The sequence below is a fragment of the Nyctereutes procyonoides genome, unplaced genomic scaffold, assembly GCF_905146905.1.
Source record: "Nyctereutes procyonoides isolate TBG_1078 unplaced genomic scaffold, NYPRO_anot_genome, whole genome shotgun sequence".
In the NCBI taxonomy this organism is placed as follows: Eukaryota; Metazoa; Chordata; class Mammalia; order Carnivora; family Canidae; genus Nyctereutes; species Nyctereutes procyonoides.
Genome location: NW_026575044.1, coordinates 37,860,310 through 37,874,076, shown reverse-complemented (window position 1 = coordinate 37,874,076; position 13,767 = coordinate 37,860,310). Strand labels below are relative to the sequence as shown.

Below are 13,767 nucleotides of genomic sequence, written 5' to 3'. Positions count from 1 at the left end.
AAGTAGCTGGCCTTGGTCCTAGGGGCCTTGTTGTATAAGAAATGGACATTTTAAAGTACCAGGGATTCCTCCACCTTGGTGAGATGCCTGGGAATAAGAGAAGGCCCAAGGGACAGCAGTTTGCTCCAGCTCATTCCCTTGGGGGCCTGAACGTACAGGCCGGAACAGAGAGCAGGCTGGCCTGCTCTCAGTGAATTGTTATTTTTCTCACACTTTTTTACCCAAGTGCATTGAAATGAATGAGTTAAACCAAATGTGCATACCTACAACACACAAAGAAATTCTGAGTGAATCAAGTGAGAACCTATTATCCCCTCCTCTTCATAAATCCTCAAGAAAACCTCTATCAGAGTCCGAGTCCAGGGTTTTTAAAATAAATACATTTTTTAAATTGAGGTAAAATTTACCATTTTAACCATTTTTAAGTGTCCAGTTCAGTGGCATTAAGTACATTCACATTGCTATGCAACCATCACCAACCTCTATCTCTAGAACTTTGTCATCTTGCAAAATTCAAACTCTGTACCCATTAAATACTAACTCCTCATTCTCTCCTCTGTCTTCCCTGGCAAGCACCATTCTACTTTCTGTCTCTGATTTTGATCATTCTAAGCACCTCATAGAAGTAGAATCATACAGTATTTGTCCTTTTGTGACTGCCTTATTTCACTTAACATAATCTCCTTAAAGGTCATCCACAGTGTTACATATGTCAGAATTTCCGTCCTTCTTAAGGTCAAATAATATTCCATTGCATGCATATGCCACATTTTGTTTATCCATTTCCCCATCAATGGATACTTGGGTTGCTTCCAACTTTTGGCTCTTGTAAGTAACGCTGCTATGTATAGGGATGTCTAAATATCTGTTCAACTCCTGCTTTCAAACCCAGAAGTGAAATTGCTAGATCATACAATAAGTCTATTTTTAATTTTTTGAGGAACCATCATAGTGTTTTCCATAGCAGCTGTACCAGTTTATATTCCCAACATCAGTCCACAAGAGTTCCAATTTCTCTACTTCCTTACCAACACTTGTTATTTTCCGGTTTTTTGATGACAGTCATCCTAAGGGGTGTGAAGTGGTATCTCATTATAGTTTTGATTTGCATATCCCTAATGATTAATAACACTGAGCTCAAAAAGCCCATCTTTTCATGGGCTTATTAGCCATCTGTGCATCTTCTTTGGAGAAATGTCTTTTCAAGTCATTTGGCCATTTTTGAATTGCATTGGTTTTCGTTGATGAGTTGAGGGCCTATCTCTAGATTCTGGATATTAATCCCTATAGAATGATAGAACTAAAACAATTTAGTAACAAGTTAGATGTCATTTAATCAAGGGAAAACAATCCGTAGATTAGGGGAGTATGGTGCCTCAGAAGCAGTGGAGCACTCTTCCCAAGAAGTGCAGGGCAAGAATGAGTTTTATGAAGCATTAGAAGTGGCAATGGGGAAATGGTATGATTGGCTGGGATTGCATATCTGGTTTTATTTAGGAAGATCAAGGAACAAGGAAGTAAGTACAGAACCCAGAGTTGCATTGGTATTTGGGGATTAGAGGTCTGGATGTACTGTTTCTGGTCAAGTGGAGCATTTACAGGAATACTAAAGTTTGGCTTGCTGATGTAGCACTCCAGAAAGGAGGAGCTCCATCTTGAGCCTAAAAATATATTTCAATATCCCTTATTAGATAAGTAATTTGCAAATACTATCTCCCACTCAGTGGGTTGCCTTTTTACTCTGTTGATAGTGGCCTTTGATGCAACCAAAGTATTATAATACACTATGCATCCGTTCCCCCATCCCTCTCTATTTACATATATGTTTAGCCATGAGACAAAGGTGCCTGTATCCACTGGAAATATAACCCAAACTCAAATGTACCTCCAGCCTAAAAAACCCCCCCCCCCACCCGCCTCCCCAGATATACCACAGACCATTACACCCGGTAAAAGCGCCCCTCCACTTACCCCCCGCAAACAAACCTAAACAACAAAACTCGCCGTGCCCGCGCCTATTCCCCGTTTCAGCGGGCGCGCCACCCCATCCCGCCCACCCACGGAGCACCGAGCATCGCCAGCTGCTGGGCTCCCACCATCCCTCCCTCGCACCCAACCCAGCTCTGCCCACTGCGACCGCACTATGCCAGCGTACCCCCCTCCGGCCACCCCGCCTACCCCTCCTCAAACAAAAAAAATAACAACAAACAGACATTCCTGCCGACCCCTCCCGATCGGCCTCGCCGCTGCCGCGCCCACGGCCTATAGCGGCTACCCCGGCACCCTCCAGTGCGCCCCAAGTCTGTCAACGCCATCCCGAGGGACCCTGGGCACGGACCCCCTGCAGCCGCCTGCCGCCCCGTCCCCCCCCGCTGCCCCCCCTGGCCCTTCCCTAGCACCAACCAACAAACACGGGCGCCCTCCGCCAACTCAAACAACCCTCGCTACCGGTGAAACACTAAATGCCCCACTCCACCCCAGTACCAACCCTAAATAACACCTATCCCCCCGCCACATTCCCAAAGCCCCAAATCCCCACCAGGACCGCCCCCCCCCCCCTACCCTCTGTGCTCTTCATGCCTCCCCAGTACCGACCCCAGCCTCCAACGTCGGCCGCGACATGACCAAATACCCTCCCACCATGCCCAACAGAAAATTACCTTAAGCCGCACCCCTTTCCCTAACCTGAACATGTAAGCGCCCCCCCCCATGGGGCGGGCCTTCCTGGGCACCCGAATTTTAGCATCCCTCTCATTGCTCCCACTTGGTCTCCATATCCCTGGTGACTTATCCTACAACACACCACCCCCTCCAATCTCCATCACTAACCCACGTGAGGGCGTAGGCCTGTCCGTAGCCCACGAGGCCGACAAACCCTGCCCAAAGCCGAACGGTCCCTGGCCCCCTCACCCCTTTCCAGTTATCGCCCCCCCTGAGCGCTGTACCTGACCCGGCATCCCACACACTACCGCAAACAAAGTTCCAGCAACTACTGACCTTGGCTTGCCCTGAGCAAGAAAACGACATGGTTTGCACAGCCAGATCACCAACACCAGGATGGCCTCTTACTGGCAAGCTCATAATGTCTGACTTTGCACATGTGTTCTAAACACTTACCACCACAGGATTTGAGGCAATCGTGTCTAGATGGCCAGGCTTTGGTTGGAAAATTACAACAAGAGTATTAATGACCGGTCAAGGTCATACTGACCCTCCAAAGACCAACACTCACGCCATCAGAACCATCATCACTGTGACCTTATTCAGCATAGGACAGCTGGAGAAACTGACCCAAATTAGCCCAAGTAGAAGGGACAGCAAATACACACTTCCTCTCCACTCCCCTCAACTCAGTCCTCATGGGCTGATCTCCCCTGGCTGATGTGATTTATGGGGAAAGAGGGTAACTTTTCAAGATGAATTGTTGTGGTTGGACAGGCTTCGGTTTGCACCTCCACTTTAACATTTATGAGTTGTTGGCCTTGGCCAAATAATTTGGATCTCAGTTTCCTCATCTGTAAGTGGGAGTAATTAAGTCTGGCTTCATATGTCATGAAGAGGGACAATGGAAAGTGCCCAACGCATACTAACACCTCAGGGTCAGGACCCATACCTTATTTGTCTTTAAGCACCTCGTACAAAGTAGATCATTGACAAATATTTGCTGAATGGATAGCCACGAGAGTAACCCCTTCCCTTAACTCTTTATATCATTCGGTTGTGAGGTAGAAAAATCAGTAAAGAATTCTCCCTGCTGTGCCTTTACAGAATTAAACCTGCTTCCTCTTAGGAGTTGCACATCAGAAGAACAGAGCTTCAAAATCTTGTCAGATAAAGGAGGGCTTTATGGAGCAGAACTACCTCGAAAGTGTTCTGCATAACAATACGCCCACGGCTTTTAACTGAGCACCTTCCCCCAATTCCTTGTGGACTCATTAAACTGACAGCTTGGCACCAGCATATTGATGCCTGTTTTCTATCTAACACAAGCTGTATGAGTGCCTCGTGTTTAACCCACTCTATGAATTTGTAAGCAACTATGTAAAAAAAAAAAAATCAGAAAACAAAGGAGAGATGCTGGGTTATTATTTCACTAAAAAACAATGAGTGTCTCTTTCCTTTGCTCCTCCCACCCTAATTGGGTATATTTGGGTTTTGGTTGTTTCTCTTTGCTCAAAGACTGAATTGCAGCAGCTTCTTTTTACCCTTTGAAGAAGGCTGTGCTCTAGGCCAGTGCCACTCAATGACAGTACCAGTCAAATAAGGAGCTTGAACCAAAAGGGTACATCAGTGCACTCTTCCTTCTTCAAAAAGTCTTGCTATGGGGACACCTGGGTGGCTCAGTGGTTGATCGTCTGCCTTTGACCCAGGGCGTGATCCCAGGGTCCTGGGATAGAGTCATGCATTGGGCTCCCTGCATGGAGCCTACTTCTCCCTCTGCCTGTGTCTCTGTCTCTCTCGCTGTGTCTCTCAGGAATAAATAAATAAAATATTAAAAGAAAAAAAAAGTCTTGCTATAAAAAAAAAAAAAGCTCAACTAAACAGTGTGTTTAGTGCCAAAGTTGATGTACATTCTGGCACAATCTCCTTATGGACAGGTAACAAAAAGCTCACAGACTGCCACCACATGTGGATCACACTTCGAGAAGCATTGTTCTTGGTTACAGAACTCCTCATCTGCCTGATAATGTACTGTGCCGACCCTTACAATGGACCTCAGAGGCTACCTATCATCCTTATCCCTTCTTTTGGTAAGGCATCCCAATATCAAGGATCTGCTGTTCCCTCTCTCAGTCTACAGGATCTGGGCAGGGATCCTGTATGACCAGGGCTGGCCAAACAGTGCTCTGAATCTCTGCAGCCACAGTGAATGGTTCTGGAAGACTGTAATCCAGGGCCGACCAATCAGCATAATTCCATCTTCCTGGTTAGCTTTCCAACCTAGGAAGGGCAGATGTCCAGCTGATGTATATTTAGGGTGAATCCTGGGACTCCTGCAGGCGCTACAAGGAAAGGTCTCTTTCCATTAGACTTCATGTTATAAGGATGTGAGCCCAGAGTCAACAACACCCATGAGAGCCTGGCCATGAAATGGAGCAAAGACAGAGCAGAACTAAAAGACAGAGAGACAGAAACTGGCTTCTTAAGCATGTCATTGGAACCTTTGGATCAAGCCTTGCTTGATCTACAACTTTTCAATTACATGAACCAGTTAGTTTCCCTTTTGCTTAGAACAGTTTATGTGCTTTCTATAACTTGTCACTAAAAGAGTCTAAAGTTATGTCTGATTACCCTGGACTCTTCTAAAATCCATATGCATTAGCCCAAGAGACAAATCTGAAAAGACAAAAGGTCTGGAGTCAGAGGAGCTGCCACTAGCTGGCACCAGAGGCAGGTTACCAAGACTTTCCACACCTGAGTCCCTTCCTCTGTCAGGTGATTAACATTTGCCTCAACCGTTGCCTGTCAGGTGACTGAGAATCACATAAAAAGATACAGAGGAAATCACTATGGAAACATTCAAAAAAGCACCATGCAAACAAAAAATATTGTTATTATTAGCACAATAGTTATTCAAACTTCACAATTCTGGCATCTTAATTATCCAGTTCCTATAAGAAATTTTAAAAGCCTTTGAACAAGAATACATTGTTTTTCAAATGAACATAGGGGGTAACAAAAAGAGAGGCAAACCAAGAAACATATGGCTGGTTACCAGAGGGGAAGAAGGTGGGGAAGGTAGATTTTATAGGTGATGGGGATTAAGTTGTGCACTTGTGATAAGCACCGGGTGTTTTATCAAGTGTTTACTCACTAAATTCTACACCTGAAACTGACATTACACTGTATGTTAACTAACTGGAATTTAAATTAAAACTTAAAAAAAGGGGCAGCCTGGGTGGCTCAGCGGTTTAGTGCTGTCTCCAGCCCAGGGCCTGATCCTGGAGACCTGGGATCGAGTTCCACATCGGGCTCCCTGCATGGAGCCTGCTTATCCCTCTGCCTGTGCCTCTCTCTCTCTCTCTCTCTCTCTCTGTCTATCATAAAAAATTTTTAAAAAACCACTTTAAAAATGCATTGTTTTTATGAACACCTGTGTAATTCTGCTACACGAGGGGGAGCGCCCTCTACGGCCAGAGGGCATAAAGCGAGGCAGCAGACCCAGAAGCCAACAGAATCCAGAAGGGGCAGCTGGAAGCTGGGGCAGGTCTCAGGTTCTGGGCTGCGCACCAATATGTGCTGTGGGTCATTTGCTGGGCCCACCCAGGACGTTTCTCTCCCATTGAACACATCATCCCAATGACTCAAGTGTATGAATCAATGAAAGAAAAATGATGATTTAATTTAGAAATTACCCCTGTAACTCTCAACTGCTATTTTGCAACTTCAGGGTTGTCCTAACAATAATAATGCTGTGCAGGTAGGCAGATTTTGTGTTTGTTTTAGTGTTTTTGTATCCGAGACCTAAGGGACCAACATAACAACAAACTTTGCATAAAAAGACTAAATTGCTTCACAAATTTCACATTTCTCCAAAAGTCAGAATACAATCATTTTCTCAGAAATAAAAACAGTATGAGCAGTTGGGGTACAAGACAGGAAGAGGCATGACTGATTTTTAAACCTCGTTCTGAGTCTCTGGTCAACGGTAGTATCAATGGATTCTCTTTTGATGGGAAAATAAATTTTTATATTTTCATATAATGTAACTGGAATAAGTTATCCTTTACAGTTCCCTCCTTTGAGGAGCTCAAACCTGGGTGGCTGCGGTGGGAGAACAGGGGGACACTTGTTTTACTAGTGTCGCCATGTACTGGGTACCGATGCTTTGCAGGGTATGTGCTGAGCCCAGCACCCCCCAGTCCATGTCACCAATGGGCAGGGTTACATTACAGTACCTCGGAAGCATGGAGAAGGCTGAGCCTGCTCACCCTGCTCCCGAGGACAGCCTGCATTCAGGCAGAGTGGGCTGACCCTGTCTGTGTCAGGCTCCATAAGTATCCCTTCTTTCTTTCTTTCCCTGCACCTCCATTTATGCCTCTTCATCTTGTAAAACAAGTTGGCCCAACCCAGTTATCTGGTTATCCTCAACCCAGGGAGAAGCGCATAAGGCCCCATGTTGCTCTCCAATCCGGCTGTATCATTATGAAAGTTGATTCTGTCCCCTGTTGATCCAAAGTGCAGTAAGTTAAAAAGCAGAGGGGAAGAGGAAAGAGAAACTGTCTCTCTAAAAAGTCTCTAACACTTACCAGTTTGGATAATGCTCTGGAACCAGCATAGATTATACCCACAAACAGCACCGAAGCAGGAAGCCACGTTGAAACATCAGATCTGGGAAGAGGGAAAGAGGCCATAATGTTTCTGTCATCTTCTGTCCGAATGACCTAGTTGGAAGGCATGACCCTTTGGATGCACCAAATACGACGATGGTGCTTGTCTTAAAATCTCTGAGCGACCCGTGGAGTGTGACATGGTCTGTGCCCACTGACAGTGAGGAAGGCTGACAAAGCTATCCAGCTACAGCCTGTCTGTTCCCTGTCCCACGACAGGGCACAGACAAGCTGGAGATGGAAGAGGGCTTCCTGCAGTTCAGGAGAGAGAACAGATTTGATTTTTTTTTTTTTAAGGGGCAGTGAACATTATTCTTTGGATTTTAAGTAGCCAGAGGGCTTTGAACTCACGCCCAATTATTAAAAATTTAAAAAGACTATTTACCGAGGCAATATATCAAACAGCTCCATGGAACTACAACAAAAGGAAGCAAATGTCAAAGGACAGAATTTTTAAAAGAATGCTAGAACTCGAACTGGGTGGCCTTGTGCTGACGTTTTCCACCGTTAACCTGAAATCTCTAAGGACTTCAGAAGGGTGCATTTCTTTGATTCCGCTGTGGCCCCACCCAAAACTGCTTTTCTCAGAACAGTTTAGATTCTTGCTCTCTTGAAGAAAAGCAAAATTCCAGTTTTTACATAGAGCCCTGATCACGGAGGTTGCAACTTGCCACTCCCATCCGTCACCGACGCATTTGGTCCCTAGAGTTATTCTAATAATAGATAGAAATAAATGAGACCATTCCAGCAGAATTTAACATAATAATCCCAGCTAACTCAATGAACCACTCTCCTGGGATGGTGCCTGTTCAAGAAATGTTCTTTATTAACTTTATTAGCATGGGCAGGCACTCCATCTGTGATCAGACCTGCTTTTGTACGCTTCCCAGCAAACCTGGTGTTAAAATGTCTCTAGTCTCTACTGAGGCCTCCAAACCCTACTTCCTGAATATATTCATTCAGCAAATATTTATAGCAATTTGCAAGGTGCTGACAGCACCAGAATTATTATTAACAGCAGCATCACAGTTAACATTTACTGAGCACTTGCCACAAACAAGGCACTATGCTAAATGTTTTCTATGCTGTGTCTTTAAAAAATCTGCACAGTGTGGGGTGCCTGGATGGCTCAGTTGGTAAAGTGTCCAACTCTTGACATCAGTTCAGGTCTTGATCTCAGGGTCATGATTCCAAGCCCCACGTTGGGCTCCACACTGGGTATGGAGCTAGTTTAAAACACAGCACAACAACCTTATGAAGAAAATATTATCATTATTTCCATTGTGCAAATGAGAAAACTGAGGCCTAAAGAGCTTAAATAATGTGCATGTGGTCAAAAAAGCTGGTAATGGCAAAGCCAGAATTTGACTTCAGGTCATCTGACTCTAAAGCCCTAGCTTTAAGCCACCCTTTCATACTTTGCCCCCAAAGACCTCATAATCTAATGGGAGACACTGACCTATATAAAATAAGCTAAAAACACAGCATGATTTTACTCTGGTAGCAGATCAAACAGCTAATTACCCAAGGAATATTCTCTGTTCTTACTAGTGCCACTGCAATACGACATGTCTGTACTTGCACCCAAAAGGCAAACAGAAAAAGGAAGATGCCATTCTCTTTCCTAATGGGTCAAGGAGAACATTGAACCAATTGCTCTTCTTCTAGGAAATGGCTTTTCTAGAAGGAAAAGCTCACAAGGGTCAAGGGAGACTGGATCCAGGCCCCTGGTCCCCTGAGCACCAGAAGGCAGCCCAGAGCACTTGCCACGAGGAGCACAGGTAAGGAGGGAAGTCAGGCACTTTGTGACATAGTGTGCCTAGCTGCTGCAGGCACAGTACTCTGGGATGTGAGCTCAGTAAGGCTCCAGGCATCTGTGCTCTGCTCCTTCTTAAACAAAGAAAACACCTGCCCAACCATATGCTCCAAGAGACATCAGGGCATTTGAGTGACCATGGATGTGAAAGAGAAAACATGGCTAAGGAAACGCCTTGTATTTTAACCCTCTACCCTAAATACAAAGAAATGATTTTAACTATAAAAAACAAACACAGATCTAGTAGAACCAAAGAGACTTCTGGGATATGTTACAGAGCAGCTGTGTGAGCATTTGGATTCAACCATGGCACTATGACCAGGAGCAGGGGCACTGATGCATACGTTGTCCACAATCACCTCATTCAGCACTCACCTAGGTGGGCAGAACCAAAGCAACGTGCGCTAATGGGGAAATTTCGACACCTGCAGAAGCAGTTGGTTGCCTGACCCTGTCTTGCCCCTCATGAGCTCTTATCAGAGACAGCTGCCTCCCTCCTCCACACACCAACAAAAAAGTATAGCTGCTATTGAGAGGAATAAATATGAATCATTGGGGGCAGTGCTGCCAAAACATATGGGCAAAACCAATGTGAAAGGATGGGGCGGGGGCAGAAAAATAATTAAAAATTGAGAAGAACTGTGCATTCACATTGCTCCAAAGTATCAAAGTTCTCATTCCACTGAAAATCACAGGGTACATGTTAAGTGTAGTTTATGCAAGAAAACACTCGAGGGAACCCAGTAGACAATCCATACACCATGAAAAAGCTCTTCCATGAGATTAGCAAACTAGTGCACATTTATACATCTTAAATCAAAATAGAGTGTTTTCATCCAAAAATGATTTCTTGATTTATTTTCAATTAACCCATTAATTATCAGAGCCAGATACTATATAATAGACATATTATTAATGTGTCTCAAATCAGCTGTAAGTTTCACAAAGGTGGGAGTCCTGTGTGTTTTGCTCATATAAATAAAAGTCAAATGTTACATGGATGAATGTTTTAAGGAAAGTAAAGGACTAAGCTGTACCATAAGGGTATCTGATCTAGTAAGTGAGGATAGGGAAACCTTCCTCTAATAAGTGATATTTGAGATAAAACCCAGTTAGGGGAGCCTGGGTGGCTCATTTGATTAAGCATCTGCCTTCAGCTCAGGTCATGATCTCAGGGTCCTGGGATCAAGCCCAACAACAGGCTCCCTGCTTAGCTTCTCCCTCTCCTTCTGTGTGCTCTTTCTTGCTCAAATCAATCAATCTATCTATGTATCTATCTATACAAAAAAAAAAAAAAAAAAAAAACCACCCTCAAAGTTAAAGTGGGTAAAGGGTTGGGGTGGGGAAGTAGAAGAGATACAACATTCCCACCTTGGTCCATTACTCACAGCAGTAAAAGTCTCTTGAGGTTCAGTAAGACTTTGTCACAAGTCTGTTCTTCACTAGCTATTCATTCCTAAATTCTTTGCAACATCAATCTCGTTTAATTTACACACCAGCAGGAGAAATAGGAAACAGACTCGCAGTCACAGGTGTGCATGCTGTCTCCCTCCCAGAGAGGACCTGCTGCAGACAGTATAGTCCACGGGCAGGTGAACATAATTTGAAGAATAGTTTATACTTGCTGCTTCAGATTCAGAAATGGGATCTCTGGCCCACAAGGTTTCCACGACTATCAGTTAATATGCTATAGTAACATGGACAGGTCAGGCCTAGCAACAGTTACCTGGGGTAAATAAAATGCATGACAACTGAGTTTCCCATACTTTTCCAGGATGTGTGGAGACAAGGTGAGGACAGAACTACAAGGCAGTGCTTTCTTGTCCTTTTGTCATCTCATGAAATATTTTGTTTTTAAAAGATTTAATTGGGGGATCCCTGGGTGGCTCAGGGGTTTAGCGCCTGCCTTTGGCCTGGGGCATGATCCTGGAGTCCCAGAATCGAGTCCCGCATCGGGCTCCCTGCCTAGAGCCTGCTTCTTCCTCTGCCTGTGTCTCTGCCTCTTTCTCTCAGTCTGTGTCTCTCATGAATAAATAAATAAAATCTTTATTTTTATTTTTTTAAAAGATTTTATTTATTTACTCATGAGAAACAGAGAGAGGCAGAGACACAGGCAGAGGGAGAAGCAGGCTCCATGCAGTGAGCCGGACGTGGGACTCGATCCAGGGTCCCCAGGATCATGCCCCAGGCCGAAGGCAGGCGCTAAACTGCTGAGCCACCCGGGCTGCCCCAATAAAATCTTTAACAAAAAAAATAAAATAAAATAAGAGATTTATTTATTTGAGAGTGAGAGAGATAGAGCACACAAATGGGGGGAGGGGTAGAGGGAGAGGGAGAGAGAGAATCCCAAGCAGACTCGCAGTGGAGCCCAATGTGGGACTTGATTCCAGGACCCTGATATCATGATGTGAGCTAAAGCAGAGTCAGTTACTCAACTGATTGAGCCACCCAAGCACCCCCTTGAAATAGTTTTAGAAAAATATTGGGCCCCTGAGGGCTCAGCCTGGGCAACTGACTTCAGCTCAGGTCATGATCTCAGGGTTCTGGGATTGAGCCCCGCATTGGGCTCCCTACTCAGCAGGGAGTCTGTTTCTTTCTCTCTCTCTGCCTCCTCCCCCATGCTCATGCTCTGTCTCTCTCTCAAATAAAATCTTTTTTAAAAGACAAAAAATATTTCTTCAGGACAGAATGAAATTGTGATTTTAAAACCCTAGTTAACTCTGCTAAAATGGACGATTATTTTCCAGGGAGATTAAGTGATGGAAATTATACCTGGTTCTGGGCACTGAAGAGCATAACCTTATAACATGCACATGGTTATCCAGATCTTTGGGAATTATAAAGAGCTCTCTTTGCTGCCAAGGAATGTTCCAGCAGTCAGCTGAAAAACTTTAGTCAAGAGCTCTAAGGGATGGACAAATTTCACACATTTTCCTGGGCTGTGCCCTTTCTTCTAGGTCAGGTCATCTAGGGCTGGAGGTATGTAGGTGACCCCTAAGGGTCACCTAGGTCACTATGCGTGAGGGCAGAGGAAGGACACAAAAGAATAGAGCTGTGCGTGGCACAATACTCAATAAATTTCTGGTTTTTCTACATATAACTCCAAAGACAGAAGCCATTAGGGAAGATTGATAAATCCACCTACACAAAATGCACTGGCCAAAAAATACCATACGGAAAATCAAGAGATGAGATGCCTGGGTGGCTCAGTCAGTTAAGTGTCTGCCTTTGGCTCAGGTCATGATCCCAGGGTCCTGAAACTGAATCCCATGTTGGGCTCCCTGCTCAGTGGAGAGCCTGCTTCTCCCTCTCCCTCTGCCTGCTGCTGCTCCTCCTGCCTGTGCTCTCTCACTCTTTCTCTGTCAAATAAGTAAAAGTCTTTAAAAAAAATCAACTGGTGATTAACAAGCTATGAACAACTATTGGCAACATAGAAAACAGGCTGGAATTTCATATTCTTAATGTGTAATGAGTATTTACAACTCAATAAGAAAAAAAATCAACTCCATAAAAGAAAAATAGTGGGCAAAAACCAGGTATTTATGTGTATGTGAATGTGTGTGTGTGTATTTCTCTCTCACACACACATAAGACATACAAATAGCCAAAAAAAATATGAAAAGTTACATATATATACATATATACACACACACACACATACACACTACTTTGTTACACTTACCAAAAGCTTTAAAAATATGCATACTCTATACAGTATTTAAAGGCAGTTAAAGTTATCCACAATGATGTTTGCATTTATAAGGAAAATAAAACTGCATTCTGGCCTTATGGTTGGTTATCAAGTGTGCCAAGCACCCTGGGGCTTGCTATTGCTTCCCCACCTGGAACCCTCTCCCTCCAGACACCTGCGTGGCCCACTCTCTCACATCATCAGACCTCTGCTCAAAAGTCATCTTATCTGTGAGTCAAGTAACCACCCTCATTCTCATCCACTAGAACACACTCAGACACACACACCCCCACACACATGCCTATTCCCCTACCCGGCGTCATTTTTCTCTAAACTTACTGCCATCTGACATATCATGTACTTCCATTTTCCTTAGTTTCTTGTCAACCAGAAGGTAAGCTCTATGAGGGCAAGGGTTTTTGACTGTTTTGTTCACTGTACACACCCCCCTACACACCAAGAATAATGTCTGCTATATATGCTAGACACTCAAATATATGCTGAAGGAATCATCATGTATTACTTTGTAATTTAAAAAGAGATTTTCCCTTCCTTCTTTAGATTGATAGAAGGGAAAACAACAGTAACAAAATATACCAGAATACTCCAGGCATGACCCTAATTCACATTTCTTCCTATGCTTTTCTTAAGCCCTTCAGAGACTTTGCTCTGAACAGAATTGCCAGTGTTTATAGCTACTGGGTTTTTAAGGGCAGGGATGAAAGCAAAAAGTACGTACATCCTACCATTTGCCTCTTTGAATTGGCCCTAATGGGGAATTCTAACAATAAGCAATAATCTTTTTTTTTTTTTTAGATTTTATCCATTTATTAAGAGAAAGAGACAGAAATAGCACTAGAGAAAGAGAGAGCTCAAGTTAGGGAGGAGAGGGAGAAGCAAGTTCCCCACTGAGCAGGGAGCCCAACGTG

General features: G+C 44.1%; 1 protein-coding gene across 4 annotated transcripts in view; it reads right to left on the bottom strand.

Annotated features, from left to right (window-relative positions):
• TMEM241 (transmembrane protein 241) overlaps nucleotides 1-13,767 on the bottom strand; it is a 113,352-nt gene that overhangs the window by 81,273 nt on the left and 18,312 nt on the right. For all 4 annotated transcript variants that reach the window (XR_008664248.1, XM_055324174.1, XM_055324171.1 and 1 more), the window contains exon 4: nucleotides 7,251-7,332. Coding sequence is in view for 3 of the 4 variants with exons in the window: in XM_055324174.1 (XP_055180149.1) it covers nucleotides 7,251-7,332 (82 nt within the window). In the remaining variant the exon portion in view is untranslated. The remainder of the gene's footprint in view (nucleotides 1-7,250; nucleotides 7,333-13,767) is intronic.